At 43.0% G+C, this 18,275-nt stretch overlaps 1 protein-coding gene across 1 annotated transcript; it reads left to right on the top strand.

The window, feature by feature from the left end:
- Window positions 1-6,363: 6,363 nt before the first annotated feature.
- On the top strand, window positions 6,364-17,319 carry PLA2G12A (phospholipase A2 group XIIA). The gene is made up of 4 exons (XM_067568225.1): window positions 6,364-7,466; window positions 9,717-9,793; window positions 10,926-11,091; window positions 15,838-17,319. Exons 1-4 carry the CDS (start codon window positions 7,253-7,255, stop codon window positions 15,954-15,956), a joined length of 576 nt encoding a protein of 191 aa, XP_067424326.1. The 5' UTR covers window positions 6,364-7,252; the 3' UTR covers window positions 15,957-17,319.
- The last annotated feature ends 956 nt before the right edge of the window (window positions 17,320-18,275 follow it).

Here is an 18,275-nt window from a genome sequence, read left to right as displayed (position 1 = left end):
ATCAATTGAGTAGGCAATGGAGACCTGCTTAGTCAATCCCAAAAGTGCCCTCCTGTCGACGCCGTAAACCCACCCTCACAAAAAGCATAAGACTTCCTCGACTGGAGGAAATTTCCTGTCGGTGCAGCACAGATGCCATGGTAAGTAAAAGTAATTCAACAGGAGATATGCAAGCTACGTAAAGTAGATTGCGTATCTCCTGTCGACTGCCGCCTTCAGCTGTAGACCAGGCCTTTGTAACTGACTGGATTTCTTCACTCACTACCAGCATGAGTATCAGCACAAACCTCAAGAAAATGTCCAAAGCCATAAAACAACAGATACTCAAAATAACATGTTCTTCTTCAAGTGCTTGCTTATGTCAATTCCAAACTAGATGTGCGCGTGCTGCATACATGGTCTGCCAGAAAGTCTTTCCCCCAGAGTACCCGTAGGGTCAGCTGTGGAGCCCCCTGGAGTTGCGCCTCCATGGCACTTTATATAGGGCCCTGCTGATCCTTCCCTCCTCAGTTCCTTCTTACCACCCATGACAGTCGCTGGAAAAACCGGTTTCTCTTGCTTAGCAAGTAATTCCCCCTTCATATCACTTCTCGTTAAGTACCTGTAAATAGTTAAGTAGTTAAACGTTAGTTGTAGTAGTTTAGTTTGGATAGAGTACCCGATTAGCAGGTAGTTTAGATCTGCCCACCCCGTACCGGGGTTGGGGCATGCCTGGCTTCAAGTTGTGCGGGTCCTGCAAGAAGCCTATGCCCAGGGACAACCTGCGCTCCTCCTGCCTGAAGTGTCCCTTGCGGGACAAGTGCAAGTTCTGTCGAAGCTTCCATCCAAGGACCCAGAAAGAGAGGAGCCAAAGGCTCAAATTTCTAATGATGGAGGAAGCTCTTCGCCCTTCAGGCACTTCTGGGGAGCAAGCCAGCAAATTGGCCTCGGTGCGGAGTGCTCCAGCATCAGTAAGGGAAGGGCCGCAGTTGAAGGACTCTGCTAAGGAGCTGCGGCACTGACACACCTCTCCGGCACCATTCCCATCACCAGTGCCGCCTAAGAAGAAGTCTGAGAGAGGGCATTCACTGACATCATCGGGAAAGGAAGTGGGCAGAGTGACACCCATGCTGGGCCACTTGAGTCCGGACTCTCAGTGGAGTGCAGCACCAGTGACTCCAGCCCCGAGAAGGGGTCTGTTGAGTCCAGTGCCAGAGGCATCTCTGACAAGGGAGATATTGGAGGAAGATTTACAGCTCCTCTCCACGCCCGAAACCTTTGAGGTGGTGAAGGGGCTGATCAAGGAGACAGATCACACTCCTTGCAGCACCAATCCCCGGCACCACACCACTGTGGTCTCCACGCAGCAAAAGATTCTCCTTGGACTCTGAAGCGGAGTCAGTAGTATCCAGGAGAAGCTGGTGCCAGAGCAGACAGAGACCAGAGGGGCTGCCGCCTCCCTCGGTGCAATGGCCGTCCCAATGGCAGATGCCATCACAGTGGCCTTTTTGGACCCCCTGGGCATACCACCAGGCCTAAGGGTTCCACTCAGGCAGGTCATACTCTTTGGCCTCTGGGTCCAGACCACGGCCCTCTCATTCCGCGAGTGCCCTGCCAGACGTTGGAGATGCCTCAGACCTGGGCACCAAGTTGGATGGACTCCAGGAACCCAGTACTGGGGGAGGTGAGATGGCACCACATGACCCGGCCATTGCTGAGGGGCAGGAGATCCCAGGGCCTGTGAGGGAATCTTCCTCCTTGTCCCCAGACAAAGCAGTAGTGGGAGCTACCCCAGCGGCCATCCCAGATGGCCTCTCTACCCCCTACTGTTAAAAGGGTACAGAAGAAATACTTTCTGCCATCCAAGGAGCATGAACATTTTTATACCCCCCACCACTCCGGGGTCGTTGGTGGTAGCTGCCGCTAACGAAAAAGAGTGGCAAGGTCAGCAGGGGCCCACACAAAAACCCAAAGATGCCAAAAAGTTGGAGCTCTTCAGGCAGAAAGTGTATTCCACCAGAGGGCTCCAACTTAGGATCATGAATTAGCAAGCGATCCTAAGTAGGTATGTCTACAACTCCTGGGCATCAATGGGCAAATTCAAGGACTCTGTGCAACAAGAGTCCAAGTCCAAATTCATGGCCATGGTTAGAGAAGGCAAAGTGGTATCCAGGACTCTGCTCCAGTCGGCCTTGGATGCAGCAACCCATGCCATGTCATCGGGGTGGCCATGAGGAGAAGCTTGTGGCTGTAGGCTTCGGGCCTCCCTCAGGAGGTTCAAACGACCATCCAGGACCTCCCATTTTAAGTTATTCTTGTCCCAGACGGATTCTAAGAGCCTGAAGGACTCAAGGGCCATTCTAAAGTCTTTAGGCCTGCACACACCAGCGTCTCAAAGAAAGCCCTTCAAGCCACAACCCAAGCCCCATTTTTACCAACTGAGACAGAACTATAATCAGAAACGGGGTCAAAATGGCAGGAGGAATAACCATCACACCTCCTGCCAGAACCAGGGCCAGTTGCGGCAGAAGAACTTTTGAGGATGCACCCGAGGACGGCCCAGATCCAACCCATCACTTGCTTTGCAACCATTTATCCCAATTTTAACATGCATGGTCCCAAGTTATGTCGGACCAATGGGTCCTGCACACGGTAAAATTGGGATACTCGCTCCAGTTTCTTCCATGCCTTCTTCCCACCCACTCCCCATCCCCGTTCCATTTCAGGGACCCCTCTCACGAGCAGCTGCTTCTTCAGGAAGTGCAGTCACTTCTGAGGTTGGGGGCAGTGGAAGAGGTGCCTCATGACCTGAGGGAGAAGAAGTTTTACTCCCATTACTTTATAATCCCAAAAGTTAAAGTGGAGCTTCGCCCCATTCTAGACCTGAAAAACCTGAACAGGTTTTTGAGCAAGATATGGTTCCGCATGGTTTCCTTGGCTTCCATCATTCCCTCACTGGATCCGGGAGACTGGTATGCTGCCCTTGATTTGAAGGATGCGTACTTTCATGTGGCCACTGTCCCAAGACTCAGGGTTTCTTTGCTTTGTGCTAGGCAATATGCACCTGCAGTTCCCGGTACTGCCCTTCGGTCTGTCAGTGGCGCCCCGAGTGTTCATGAAATGTCTTGCGATAGTCTCATCCTTCCTGAGGAGGCAAAGGATTCAGGTATTTCCTTACCTGGATGATTGGCTGGTCAAGGGACACACCAGAGCCCAGCTGGAGATGCACCTATAGGTGATAAGGACCTCTCTCAACAGGCTCGGTCTCATGATCAACAAGCAAAAATCAACACTGGTCCCCACAAAGAGAATAGAATTTATTGGGGCAGTGTTAGACTTGGGGCAGGCAAGGGCGTCCCTTCCCCAAGCTCAGTTCTTGGCCATCAGGGATATAATAAGGGGCCTGGAGAGAGACCCTCAAAACTGGAGAGACAGCCCAAAACTGCTTAAAACTGCTGGGGCACATGGCAGCATGCACTTATGTGGTCCAGCACGCAAGGCTGCAACTGAGACCTCTACAGTCCTGGTTAGCAACAGCATATCTCCCAGTGCACAACGCACTGGACAAAGTGGTGTCTGCCACCCGAGGCTCTAAATTCCCTGTATTGGTGGTGCGAGCACCAAAGGGTATGTGCTGGTCTCCCCTTCCAGTCGCTTCAGCCTTCCATGTGTCTGGTGATGGACGCCTCAGACTTGGGGTGGGATGCCCATCTAGGCTCCCTCAGGATGCAGGGCCTGTGGACGCAGGCAGACTGCTGCACATATCAATGTGAGAGAGCTAAGAGCAGTGCATTTCGCTTGCCAAACCTTTCAGGATGATCTACAGGGCAAGGTGGTGTCAGTTCTGACGGACAACATGACAGCGATGTTTTATATAAACAAACAGGGTGGAGCTCGCTCCTCTCCCCTGTGCCAGGAAGCCCTCAGTCTGTGGAAATTCTGCATCGCTCAGTCGATCCACCTAGCGGCATCATACCTCCTGGGGTGACAGAACATGTTGGCAGACAGCCTCAGCAGATCTTTCCTCACCCACAAGTGGTCGATTCACCCAGATGTGTTGGCTGATGTCTTCCAGAGGTGGAGCGTGCCCCAGGTAGATCCGTTCGCTTCAGAACGCAGCAAAAAGTGCAGGAGGTTCTGCTCCTTTCAGAGGCACAGCCCTGGGTCCATTGCAGACACATTTCTCATCCCGTGGGACGGACCAGCTGTTCTACGCTTTTCTGCCAACTCCACTTTTCCTACAGTCCAATGGTTAGGGCACCCACCTGAGAGGTAGTGGGATCCTGGTTTAAATCCCTTCTCAGCAGGACAAGAGGAGAATTAAACCAGTATTTTCTACATCTCAGGTGAGTAACCTAACCACTGGACCAAAGGCTATCATGGAGGTCCTTCTCCCCCCACTGTTGTGTATAGAGCTAGGCAGTTTCTGAAAACACCTCCCAGATCAGCTCAGCAGGTGAGATAAACAGGGTAGGCCTATCTCCACCTGGTTTGAGAACCACATTGGGGCTTATGTGGGCAATAGAGGTCAGCACTGAGGCAACAGCGCATGTGCCCACAGGTACAACCCTAGGCATCTAGAGAATTTGTACAGGGAAAACATAAGCAATGAGGGAATTCAGGAGCCTACAAAGTTAGGCAGCAGCTGAACGGGAGTTTTGTGGATCACAGTGGTGCTTAGGCACCTGAGTCCATTTGTGGATCCAGGCTGAAGTGCTTTCCTGAATAGGGTCCTTGGTGCATTGAACATAGGGAGAGCCCTCCTTCCTCCTTGACAGTTATGGTAAGAGCTCCCCCTTCTATTTCAACTTGCTTTACCTGGTGCCAATCACTTGCTCCTGTGTTTCTATTGGTGCTTGATTGATATAAATCATTTTATATCCTATGGGTCAAGAAATGAAATAATTAAATGCCTGGCACATGAGTCTTTTGCTTGGATAGCCCTTCCTACTCTTACTTGGAAGCAGGACAGTTTTCTTTCCCCATGGCTGGGAACATTAGCTTTCTGCTCTGATTGTTAATTCTGTCCTGAAATTTCAAAAGCACTACTTGAAGGGTTCAGTACATCCAAAAATCAAGAGTTTTTTTGCCAAAATGAAAACAACTCTCACCATCATCCCAGCTGAGCTCATGTAAGTAGTACTTAGGTTTGTTTTTGTTTTTAAACAAAAACTTTATTTCCAAAAACTCTCAAATGTGTTTTGTAGGTGAATTTACCAGGGCCTAAATGTTCTCAGCAAAATAGGACTGGGGTCTTCATGTTTAATAGTCTTTCAGCCTTCTCATTAGCCTTCATCATTAGCACCCAGTCCTACAGCCCTCTCATATAACTGATCCTATTGACTGGAATAGGATCCCTTGCATGAGTAAGTGTTGCAAGATCACTCTCCATCACATTTAACAATGTCACGAAATCAAATACTGGGTTGTATTGCAGAAATAAAATACTGTTAGATATAAAAGGCCAAATCCTGCTACCTATATGTACACAAGCAGTCCTATTGACTTCAAGTGAGTAAGACAAGCATGATTTGTACAAAACATAGTACCTCTGGTTTTGGAAGTAGTGTTTGCTCAGAGGAGCAAGACTGATGAAATCCTATAGATAGAACAAGCCCTGAGTTCTGACCATTCTCCCACTCCAATCAATGTATACACGGTACAGCTGTTTGGAAAACAGGAAAATTTTCCTGCAAAACCTGTGACTTTCATTCCCTCCCTCCTCCAATCAAAACATTTCAAAGCTTGAAAATTTTCAGCCAGCTCTAACAAATGGTCTTTGCCAACCCATTAAAATACCAAGATTTGACATGACCATGCTCTACTACTGTCACCCAAAGTCACTGCTGACCTGATGCCCCTGTGTCTCAAGTTCTTGGCTCACACAAGGAACTCCCCCACTTCCTTAAGTACCTTATTTTGAATCTATATCATTTTAAATAATCTGTTCTTAAAACAACAGGCATTATGAACTCAGGTGCAAAGGCTCCCCTCAAAATGGCTTCTTAAAACAATATGGACTGGATTACGCCTTACTTATGGGGAGATCTACAATGGCTTTTATCCCCTTTCCACACAAAGTAGAATTTGCTATAATATTTCTATGAACTTTATATTTCCCTACATTATTATAACAACACAGGTGAGGATTTTTTGTTTAACATAATTCTATATTTCTTTGATTCTTTGATTCTCGATAGCATATCTTGTGCTATTCATAGTCCCATAACACTTGCACAGCAAATTAAATCAGGATTATATAAATTCTGCAAAAACTTTTATGACCTAAGCTACTCATTAACTTATTTTGAACCATACTTTTTTTCCATTGCAGAATATGTTTGAAGGAGGCAAATATTTCAGAAACATCCTTTAATCCAATGATTTAATTATGTAATGGAGAGAAACTCTCACAAAGATCTCAAAACTGCCGACCAATAGTTACAACAAAATTAATGTAAAGTGTCTAGAAGCTGAAAATATTCTTTGTAATAGAGAAGAGCCCAGGATCCTGCAGTTTTACACCTGCCTAACACTTTCCTAACCCGCAGTCCCACTGAAATTCATTGTAATTAAGCACATGTAGTACAGGATGGAGGCCTAACCTATCACAATTCATCTCCTAACTCAGAATTTGTGAAGTGATTTGAGATCCCCAGATAAGGAGCGAAGTATTTCATCATTTGTTCTTAAAAACATGTGAAATTGGACTTTCTATAGAACTTTGGAGCTCTTTAAACGGAAGATGCGACAGCAGCGCAAAGTCCTTCCACCGCACAGGGCTTGCGCCAGTTCCCACTGAAGTCGGTGGCCGAAGGCCAGTTCAGCGGCTTGAGCCACCCGCTGGCGGGACGCAGCCTTTCCCCAGCCGACGGGCTGGTGGGCGGAGGCCCGGAAGGAGGAGCACGTCCCCTGGGGCTGTCCTTGCAAGCGACTGAGTCAGAGAATTGATGAGGAAGAGCCACCCCCGGCTTCTTCCCTCCGCTCCGCGCAGGACAGCAGGTAGAGCCCCGCCCCAGCAGGGCAGAGGCGGGGCCTGCCCGGCAGGCGCAGGTTGACGGCGCAGAGGTGCTGCTGAAGTTGCCCGGGATGGTGGAAGTTCCGCGGCCGGGGCAAGCGGGGGAGAGTGGGGCTGCGGGCGCCTGTCCTCGGCGCAGGTGAGGGGCGCGCGGCATGCAGCCGGCGGCGGGGGCGTAGCGAGCGCCCGGGCCAGCGGGGACTCTCCTGCGGCGGCTGTGCTACAGCCCGGGCCGCGGGACCTTCCGTGCAGGCAATGGCCTGCGCCCTGCTGCTGCTGCTTCTGGCTTGTGGCTTGCTGGGCGGGCGGCGGCCACCGTTGGGTCAGTGCCAGGAGCCCCAGACCCCGGACTGGAGGATGACTCTCAAGACGATCAGGAACGGGGTGCACAAGATAGACATGTACCTGAACGCGGCTCTGGATCTCCTGGGAGGAGAGGACGGCCTGTGTCTGTATAAATGCAGCGATGGTAACAAGAAGTACTTTCTACCACCCACACGGGGCTGGGCTGGGGTGGCGGGGAGGGAAGAGCCTCTCTCCCGGTGGAGATGGGCCTGGAGTTTTGGAGGGGGTTGGAGCCAAGCTTGGCAGCGGATCCCGGTCTAAAAAGCTGTGAAACGAAGGCAACGAAAAGTTCCTGTGGCTCAAAACGTTCTCTTTGAACCCGGGGGGGCCAGTTTGGTTTCAAATTCCATGGCGTGGGTCCATTTCTAGGGGCAACAGATAAGTTTCCAGGTACAAAGTTGGACATCTGGTGAGGATTAATGCAGGCTGAACCATTTATCTTAGCAGAAGCTTTTGGTTTAGGAATTTCTCTTGCCCTGATGTACTGTCATATAAAATTTCAACCTCTACCCCTCTCACAGGCAGGAAAGAGCAAAAATGGTCAGTTTCTACAGTTATTTCAATAACTGACTTCTGTGGCAACCTGACCTCATTAATATGTTGTCTTTTAAAAAAGACCTTTTAAAAAACTGTTAAAAATACGGTTATGTACAGACTGCCCCATTGTCACCCAAATCTTCTGTATTACAGGGTTTACTTTCCATATTTAGAAGATAAGGTATAGTGTCTGCACTGTCCTAGAAGATCTGAAACAGGATTGGTTGTCAGTGATTTTTGTTAACTTTGACAGCAGTGTCTAATGTTTTTGTCTTCAGGCTTTTCTTGTTTAGCAGCCCTGACTTGGTGTAGTTTAGTAGTAATACTGCTATTTTGCAGTGCTCTTTCCAGTGACCACTCTCTTCACACTGTAGTTGATTGCAGAAGATGTAATTTAGTATTTGCATAATTTCAAGAGTCTTCATTACAGAAGTGTTGGCCTGTAAGTCAATAAACACTTAAGCATAAAATGGCTATTGGCTGTACTAGGATATGATCTAAAAGTCTTAAAACCATGTGGAAAAAAAAAAACCCGATGTTCCCTGCAACTTCCATCAGAATTGCCAGTCCAAATTAAATACTAAAAAGAGGGCCTGTTTAGGTTACCGTAGAAAAGTTACTTGATTTAACAAACAATTGCCAAAAGTTTAATGAAAAACTTAGAACAGGATTTTAGTGAAACTTAAGTAATAGGTATTAAGGCAAAGCTCAAGTTAACATATGCTGTTTGCACTGGTAATGCAACCTAGTTGAATCTTTTGCCACTGAGCATAAATAGTTTGCCTGGACGGGTCAGGAAGGAATCTTTTCTTCCAGGTATGACACTGCACATGTAATTAGCTGTAGTGTGTGGGGATTCACATTCCTCTACAGTCACTGGTATTTTTAATTGCTAGAATCTATTTAGCATATGTAAAATACTTCAATCTGGGACTTCAAAAAAAAAAAAATCACAAGTAAGACTATTTATAACCTAAAGACATATGAAAATGTCAAAAATGGAAGATTCTTTGGAATAAACCTTTAGTACTTTTTTCAATTGAGATAGTGTTAAGTAAGTCCCATCTGAAATTTCTCTTACACTAAATGCATTCTAGCTACTTGCTGAGTGTACACAGTTTCTGCTATGTCTCTCTCTGCTTTACCTCAGGCCAACAGGGTAGCAGTGACACTCCGACCTCAACACATACATTCCCTTCCATAAAATGCTTCCTTCAGTTTGGTCTCAGATATCAAAAGCAGTTTAGCTGTATTCTTATAAAATTCCATACTACTTATTCTGGTGTACGCATCAGAGTAATTTCATGGCTTTTCCCCTTTACATTCTTTCTAAAATATTCAGGGAAGCCCTGCTCAAATAGAATAAGTTAGTCAATGCTGTGGTTTTATAGGATTAAGCAACAATACTTCTGTATCATATTCACTCCAGTTAGTAATTCTGATGTCTAAAATGAAAATTTCAGAGCAATGTCTTGGATTATGGATAGGAAAAGCATGCAGAACTCTAGGTAAATGTACTAAAACTAGTTTTCCTGCTTTAGTTCTTCCCTGCATATAGTACATTTTTCTGCCTTATCGAGTATATTATTTGTAGGCCAAATGTTTTGAACTTGGATGCCTAAAACCAAAACCCAAATACATAAATAAAAATTTAAGAGGTACTTAATACCTGTAGCTCCTTCCAACTTGCAGGTTAGTGGGAGCTCTGAATATTCAGGTGCCTGAATATGGATTTAAATGCATAAAGTGAAATTATACAGTAGTTTTGAAAACTTTGGCCTATATTATTAAGCAGGAAAAGATCTGTACTCCATGCTTTTTAAAATCTCTTTTACAGGATTGAAGCCTTTTCCACGTTATGGGTATAAACTTTCACCACCGAATGGATGTGGATCCCCACTATTTGGAGTTCATGTAAATCTCTCTCCTTCATGCATTTTATTTTTTTCATATTTACTTGGACTTTCATATTTAATAACAGGCTGTGAACCGTATACTTTAAAGAGAAGTATGCCAGTTTTATACTTTCATTCTAAACATAGAAATGTGCATCATATTCATAAGGCCAGAAAGGACCATTATGATCATTTAGTCTGACCACCTGCATAAAGAGGCCAAAGAACCTCACCCATTAATTTCTGCCTAACGCCCATAACTTTCGTTTGAGCTGTAGCAGATCTTTTAGAAAGATATCCAATCTTGATTTAAAGACTTCAAGTGATGGAGAATCTATCACATCTGTATGTAAGCCATGCTATTTGCCAAGTTATTCTCACTTAAAAATGTGCACCTCATTTCTAGTCTGAATAGGTCTTTCTTCAGCTTCTTAACTCAAGTGTCCACACTTCAAAAAGGATGCTGAAAAATTGGAAAAGGTTCAGAAAAGATCTACAAGAATGATATAAAGTGTGGAAAATATAGTGAGAAAGTTAAGAAGTTGAATCTATTTAGTTTATCCAAGAGAAAGCTAAGAGGTGACTTGATCATAGTCAGTAAGTACCTACATAAGAGAGATTTATGGTTGTATGTTGTGTGGTCAGATTTCCTAAACCAAATATTCATGTTTTTGTTTGTGGTTGAACTTCCTCAATATTACATGGGGAAGGAAATTAGTCTCTACTAGTAATAGACTAACTTGATGTTTACTAATGTAAACATTTTTCTTCAGTACCCTAGAATATTACAGGAATGATATTAAATGATTGTTAGTGTTCAACAAGCAATTTCCCCACCCCATCCCAGAAGATCTAAGACCTGCAATGGATGAAATAGAATATTGTCTGATTTAAAACCAAGAACATTGGGTTGGCCTAATGGTACCACTCTGCCCTGCTATGAGAGAATCGTAGGTTCAGTTCTTCTCTCACTGTCCATGTTAGTAACATTTTGCTTGGTATTGGAGTGGTGGGTAATGCACCTTTTTTAATAAGTTCAAACATATTGATTCAACAGTGTGTATAGAAGGCAGGCAGTTTTTACCAACCCTGATGCAATAAAAGTTGTATCTTGTTGGCTGGAATGCTAACTTTGAATTTTTCCTTTACAGTTTGACATTGGTATCCCTTCAATGACAAAGTGCTGTAATCAACATGACAGATGCTACGATACCTGTGGCAATAGAAAAAATGATTGTGATGAACAATTTCAGTATTGTCTCTCCAAGATCTGCAGGGAAGTACAGAAAACACTAGGAATATCAGAGAGTGTACAGGGTAAGGCCGAAAAATAGCATGCAAGTTATACTAAGTTGATATTTTATTGAAGCTCTGTAAAAACGCAGACTCAGACTTTTAGGCCAGAAGGGACTATCATGATCATCTAGTCTGACCTCCTACATACTTCAGTAGTAAGCCCATAACCTCTGGCTGAGTTACTCAAGTCTTGATTTAAAGACTTCAAGTTAGACTCCACCATTTTCTCTAGTTCAGACTAGCAAGACACCCGTGCCTCATGTTGCAGAAGGAGAAAAACCCATAGGATCACTGCCAGTCTGACCTGAGGAAAATTGCTTTCCGATCCCAAATATGGCTATCCATTAGACCATGACGGTGTGGCAAGAGCCAGACAGACATACATACACTTGAGAAAATTCCCTGTAGTGACTCAGGGCCCTCCCCATGTAGTATCCAGTCTCTGACTATTGGAGATATTTTGCTAATAGCCATCATGGGAAGGCCATAAGCCATTGTAGACAATCTCATCATACAACCCCCTCAATACATTTATCAAGATCAGTCTTGAAAACAAGTTGTTTTCTTTTCTCACTCTCACTCTCACTCTCTCACACACACACACCCTTAACTTAAACAACTCCTCTCTCACCCTGATGTTTATCTCGGATGTATTTATGGAGAGCAATCATATTTTCCCCTCTGCCTTCATTTTGTTAGGCTAAACAAGCTAAGCTTCTTAAGTCCCTTGTAAGGTAGGTTCTCCATTCCTATGATCATCCTAGTAGCCCTTCTTTGAACCAGTTTCAGTTTGAACGTGGAGACCAGAATTGAACACAGTATTCTAGATGAGGTCTCACCAGTGCCTTGTATAATGGTAATAACACTTCTCTATTTTTACCGGAAATATCCTGACTGATGCATCCTAAGATTGCATTAGCCTTCTTCATGTCCGCACCACATTGTCATCCTGTGATCAACTAGTACATCTGGGGCTTTCTCCTCCACCATCACATCCAACTGATAAATTCTCATCTTATAGCAAAAATTCTTGCTGTTAGTGCCTGAGTGCATGACTTTGCACTATTAAATTTCATCCCATTTCTATTACTCAAGTTTTCAAGGTAATTCAAATCTTCTTGTATGATATTCTAGACCTCCATATTGGCAATATCTCCCAACTTTGGGTCATCAACAGACTTCATCAGCACACTCCCACTTTTGTGCCAAGGTCATTAATGAAAATGTTAAATAAGATTAGTTCCAAGACCAAGTCATGAGGAGCTCCAGCAGTAACTTCTTTCCAGCCTGACAGTTCATCTTTTGGAATATCACTTGTAGTCTCCCCTTTAAACAGTTTCTTATCCACCTTTTGACTCTTGCATTAATCCCCATTTTTTCCAATTTAACTAATGATTTCCCATGTGGAACTGTATCAGATGCTTTACTGAAATCCAAGTAGATTAGCTCCACTGCATTCCCTTTGTCTAGAAAATCAGTTATCTTCTCAAAAAAAAAAATCTTGTAAAATTGTGATGTATTTTATCCCAATGACCGTTTACCTCTATGTGCTGAACTACTGTCTTTCAAAAATTTGTTCTAAAACCTTGCATACAACTGAAATCAAACTAACTGGTCTGTAGTTTCCTGGATTACCCCACCCCCATTCCTTAAATATTTGAAATTCTCCCATCATACCCTAATGGGTTTGCAATTTCATGTGCCAATTCCTCTAATATTCTTGAATGGAAATTATCCAGGGGCCCCAATTTAGTCTGATTTAAGATATTTGAGCTTTGTGATCCACCTCAGATGTGGAGATTTCTAGTTCCACATTCTCCTTCCCATTAGACACTCTGCCACTGTCCCCAAGCTCCTCATTTCTCTTATTAAAAACTGAGGCAAAGCATTCAAGTATTGGACCATACCTAGATTGTCTTTAATCTCCACCCTATCCTCAGTACTTAGCTGTCCCATTTCTTCTTTCCTTGTTTTCTTTTTATTTATATGGCTAAAGAACCTTTTACTATTGGTTTTAATTTCCTTTGCAAGATCCAACTCTGCTTGGCTTTTGGCAGCTCTCACTTTCCTTACTTTTTGACCTCCAAAAGATTTCTTCCATTTTTTGTAGGCTGGGATGGATCAACAAGGAATGCTTTCTGCTTTCTTCTAACAACTTGTCTGAGATGCTTGTACATCAAGTTTGATCTGCAACCCTTCCCTATGACTTTTTTCCCCTTGGGTTGCAGGTTATAGATAGTATCTGCAACTTTGACTTAAAGTGCAGTAGATCTACTCTATCAGTTGCTGCCTGTCTCTCCCCTTCATTTTTTAAACTCATCAAATCTGTTCCACCGCTTTATTTCTCCTTTACTAGCTAGTCTTTTCCTGTCTTATAGTCACATGCTTCTACCAGCCACTTTGATCATCCAGCAATCTATCCTCACCATTCTCTGAGCCAGTATGCATCTGCAAGTCTTGAAGTTTCCCTTCAGCCTCTTCTCTCCATCATTCATTCAAATCCTTTTCAAAATTCAACTGTAGTTTCTAGCTGCATCTCCAAACATCAGACCATCTCTTCCATCAGAGCTATCAGGTGGCATTTCATACAAATAAAGCACCTTTCAGGTACCCTCTCCAGAATAAGGTACATACCACAGCTTTCATCTCCAGTCATTTTCATTGTCTCTTTTATTCTTTGGGTTACTACCACTGCTGCCTCTCTGACACTTGTAGCCATCTCTCCTAAGCTTTCAAGAAGGGGAAACCAGATAACCTCCTTCTTTTCTGTTTTCATCTGGTTGCTGGGTGGGCTGGCTGCCTGGCTGCCTTTATAGGCATGCTGATTAGTGAAGCCCTGCCCCCAATCAAGGTTCAGCTGTGATCAGAATCACTGCTGCTCTCACAACACACCACCCCCATTAGATTCTGGAAACTGAAAACAAACCAGCAGCAAACACATGCTCAAGAACTCACTCACTGCCCTAAGGAACGGGCTTGCCTCCCTTCTCCTCCAACAGATCTCCACTCAAACTGCCGTTTTCAGCTCTGTGTGCTGGCTGTTGTGCCACTGCATAGTTGCATAGACTGTTTACATTCAGTTTCAAGTAGTTTAGTCATAAACTAATTTATTTCCCTTTCCCTCCAAACTTTTTTTTTTTAAAATGAAGAGATGTGTATATGTATTTTCTGGCTTTTACATGTGTAGATCTAATAATAAAGGGGGGGAAGAGGATATTTTCCACCTCCTACACAGAGATCCCCTAAAATACTACCCTGAGTTGCATCTTTGTTTAGTGGCATACCAAGGGGGGCCAGCCCCTCCAGCACCCCCGGTGCGTCATAAAGGGCCGGCCCGGCGTTCCCCTCTCCCCCCAGGCTGGAGGGTGAAGCTACCCCTTCTGAGCCGGTGCCGGGCTGCGGGGCTGGAGCAATTGGTAAGTGCGGGGTGCCGGGCCAGCTCTTCATGATGAGCGGGGAGCACAGGAGGCTGAGGGACGGCTGTCCCGTTCCTGCCCTGCGCCCGGGGGTGGGAGGCAAATGCAGTCTTGGCCACTGGGCGCCGGAGATCCACCGTCTTTGTTAGACCAAAGTCAAAAGTGAGAGATTATGAAAAGAACTAGGCTAACTGTTGAACCGTGTGTCTTTTAGATTCATGGGTTCCCTTTTATGTGCATGAAAACCAGTGGTACAAGTTCATAAAAATAACTATAATCAGGTTATCTGCAGTGCTGCAGTAATATAAATATTTGTTGCATTGGATTTGGTTTAAACTGCTACTAAATGTGACAGATTAAATTGCAGGCAAATGCTGAACTCTGTTACCTTTTATAAATAATACAGCTACATCATAGTAGTAAACATTAATCTTGCTGAATCAATGTTTCTTTCAAGTTTGGATTTTTCAGTAACTGGAGCCCATCCTGTTAAGAATAAAATTCAGAGACTCACTTTCTCTTGAAATAATTGAGGTGTTGGTTACAGATTCCTGACAAATTAATTTGCCAGTAACATACCTTCCGAAATCTAGTAGCATAACTGTTACTCTTATGACAAAGAATAGGCCTCTTAAATTTTGTATTATGTTAGAATTGATACTATATTTAGTATTCTTTTAGTGACTACTCTTACGTGCATTGAAGTCAGCAGAAGTTCTGGCAGGAACTTCAATGGGAGGAGGATTGGGCCTTCATATAAGTGCAGGAGGAAAGTAATGCTTTGTGCAACAGCAGTAGAGGAGGGAATTATCTTTAAAGAATAATATGTTTTGATCTAAGTGGTGTATGTTCTTCTGTGGCAGCACATGCTATACTTTGTGATTGTGGGCCCACTTCTGCAAATGTACAATATCTGACAGATTCAGACAAGTGCTCTGCTAATTCAGGATCATATTGCTTGTTACCATGACTGGTCTGATTAGGAGCAATATATTTGCAGGATGAGGCTCTCAAAGTTGTTTAACTGCCGTGAAGTAATTATCAGAAATAGTGAGAGATCTGCCATTAAAGCCAGAAGAAGTTAAGCATGAATTGAGGCATAAATCTATATTCTAAATTTTGTCAGAAGTTTGAAATATAAAACATACTAGACATATTGCTGAAGTTAGAGTTTAAAATGATCATTCATTCATTCTCTGGTCCCAGGCTATGTTTATCCTTGTGCTCTGGCAATTTGAAAACAATCGTGAAGAGAATGTCTGAGAAACTAATTTTTAGTTGTTACGATATTCCATTAAGAGTACTTCTAAACTAATCCTATACTGATTTGATCTCCCTTTGTGTCTTGCAGCCTGTGAATCAACTGTTCAGTTGTTATTCGATGCAGTTATACATTTAGGATGTAAACCATATCTGGATAGCCAGCGAGCTGCATGTATGTGCCAGTACGAGGACAAGACAGATCTGTAAAAGAAGATAGCAAAAGCTCATGAGTTAGAACTGAGAAAAAGACAACAAAGACCTACAAAGAGCCAATGTTTTGTTACAAAGCTGTTTTATTTCATTTTCACAAAGCATAACACAAAAATGGTTCCAACATATATTGATATTGTCCTAATTTTAAAAAGGACTGCTTAGCCCTGCTCTCCTCCCACATAACCTGGAGCTTGAAACTGAAACTAGTTTCCTTCAGCATGTGCCAGAGGCTTGAGGGAGGGTGGCTCATAGAATGCTACTGCAAAAACTACTAGTGTCTTTTGTTTTAAAAAATTGGTGGTGGGGAATGATGGGAGTGTGAGAATTGAATAGACTTTTTCAAACATTTTTTAAAGTAGGTCAAGTTTTGGGTTTATCCTTTAATGTTTCTAATTTATCTCAACAGGAAGGGAAGACTTTTTTTGTGTTTGAAATATTTTGTGCATTTAGTATGTAATCTTAAATTTCTTGCCCTTCTGTGCATTTAGTGGAATATCATTGTGATGAATTTATTTCTTTTTCTCTGCTTCAACTGTATGTGCTGCTGTGTTCTCATATACAGTATGTTGAAGACTAGACCAAACCTAGAACCAAAAACCACATCTTCCTATCTGTTTTATATAACAAACTCACTTTTGAAGCACTAATCTGATTAGAAACACTGACACTTTTAAGGCTTGAATTGCAATATTGAACAGTTTACATCCTAGAAAAATACAAGGTGACACTTGTGATCTGACAACTTATTGAAGCATTGGTATTATTCTTACAAATTATTTCTTAAAGAAATATTTTTAATAGATGTTTATATTTTTCAAATCAAAATTATTTTTATTAAATGTACCACCCCCCAGAGGCATTCTTTTTAACAAAGGTGTCGTTATATGCATAGCAAAGATGGATTCTACTTGTGTGTCCACAGAGAGTGATTTATATTTAACTGTTGTAATGTAGACTGTGTTAGTGTATTCACTTATCCTTTGGTCTATCTTCTTCTTATGCTGTTCTTTGGGGTTTTGTAAAAATTTTAAGTAAGAAAAATGATTTTTTAAAAGTGTTTTGAAATTTCAACTACCTGTGCAAGAGTCAGAATACCCAAGACATCTTTTGTATGAATACATTGCTATGTGCCGCTAACAAATACAATTTCTAAATTTCCCTCATAGGTGCATTTTTCTCTGTGACTTTTAACTTGGATCAGATAAAATAACTTTGGACACAAAACTGAATTATCTTTTTTTGTACTAACTTTAAAAAAAAAAAAAAAAGTGAAAACTTCAGCAAGCAACCATGGCTTTTTGATTGTTTATCTCAAAGTCCAGATCTACACTACAAAGCTTGGTCAATAGCTATGGAACTGCTACCATACACACCACATGGCCACAATTGCTATGTTAACAGAAACAAAAAACAATCCACTGTAGATGCAGCTATGCCAACAGAAGAGTGCTTCTATCAGCAAAGCTAATGGTCTGCACTAAAAATTAGGTCAGTTTAACTACATTGGTCAAGCATATGAAAAATCCATACCCCAAGTGGCATAGTTAAGTTGATCTAAGTCCCCATATATCAGCACTAGGTCTGGAATGTCGCAGCAAAACCTGAGAACTCATTAAATTAATCCTCTGTTTTGTATATGCTTTATAAAACTGGATTGTGGAAAATTTTAGTTGGCTAGGATTCTGTGCATTAGTTTTTCCAACTTTCAACTGCTCAAACAAGTTGTGTATTGTTCTCCTCAAGCTTGTACTGAACTTGCATTATAAAAACACTTCCTGCAGTGTGCATGAGGAAATGGCCAGATCCATATTAAAAGGAGAGACACCTTCAACACTACTGAACAATACAATAGGTGAGTGTTGCAATGGAATGAATGGTCTCACGTGCATTGCAAAGGACGTGTTTAATTTCTTCCGCATTATAGAGTGTTTGCATATCTTGTGAGGTTTTCATATGGCAGAAAGCTTCTTGATGTCAGAATTTTTCTTGTTCTGACAAGTATACATCAACACCACGAAAGGAAAATATGTACCATACCCCTATCCCAAAACAAAAGACACCTCCTTGTACCTGCATGAGTTAGCTCAACATCTGATCACTTAACAATGTATTTGTAAAATCCCTCTTGTTCCTTAATGGAGTTTAACTTGTTACTATGCACTTTTAAGTGGGTAGTCAGCAGCAACATTTATTTAAACGTTACCACAAGATGCCCTCAAACCAAGACCTAGTCCACCTTCCATACCAAAACTGGCTACACCATGTTTCTGTGGATTGGGTTGGAATGCTTTGAACAAGGGAAGGCCCATTGTC

The sequence above is a fragment of the Emydura macquarii genome, unplaced genomic scaffold (assembly GCF_026122565.2).
Source record: "Emydura macquarii macquarii isolate MOO-44397 ecotype Brisbane River unplaced genomic scaffold, CSIRO-AGI_Emac_v2 contig_2863, whole genome shotgun sequence".
Classification (NCBI taxonomy): Eukaryota; Metazoa; Chordata; order Testudines; family Chelidae; genus Emydura; species Emydura macquarii.
This window is presented reverse-complemented; position numbering and strand designations above follow the sequence as displayed.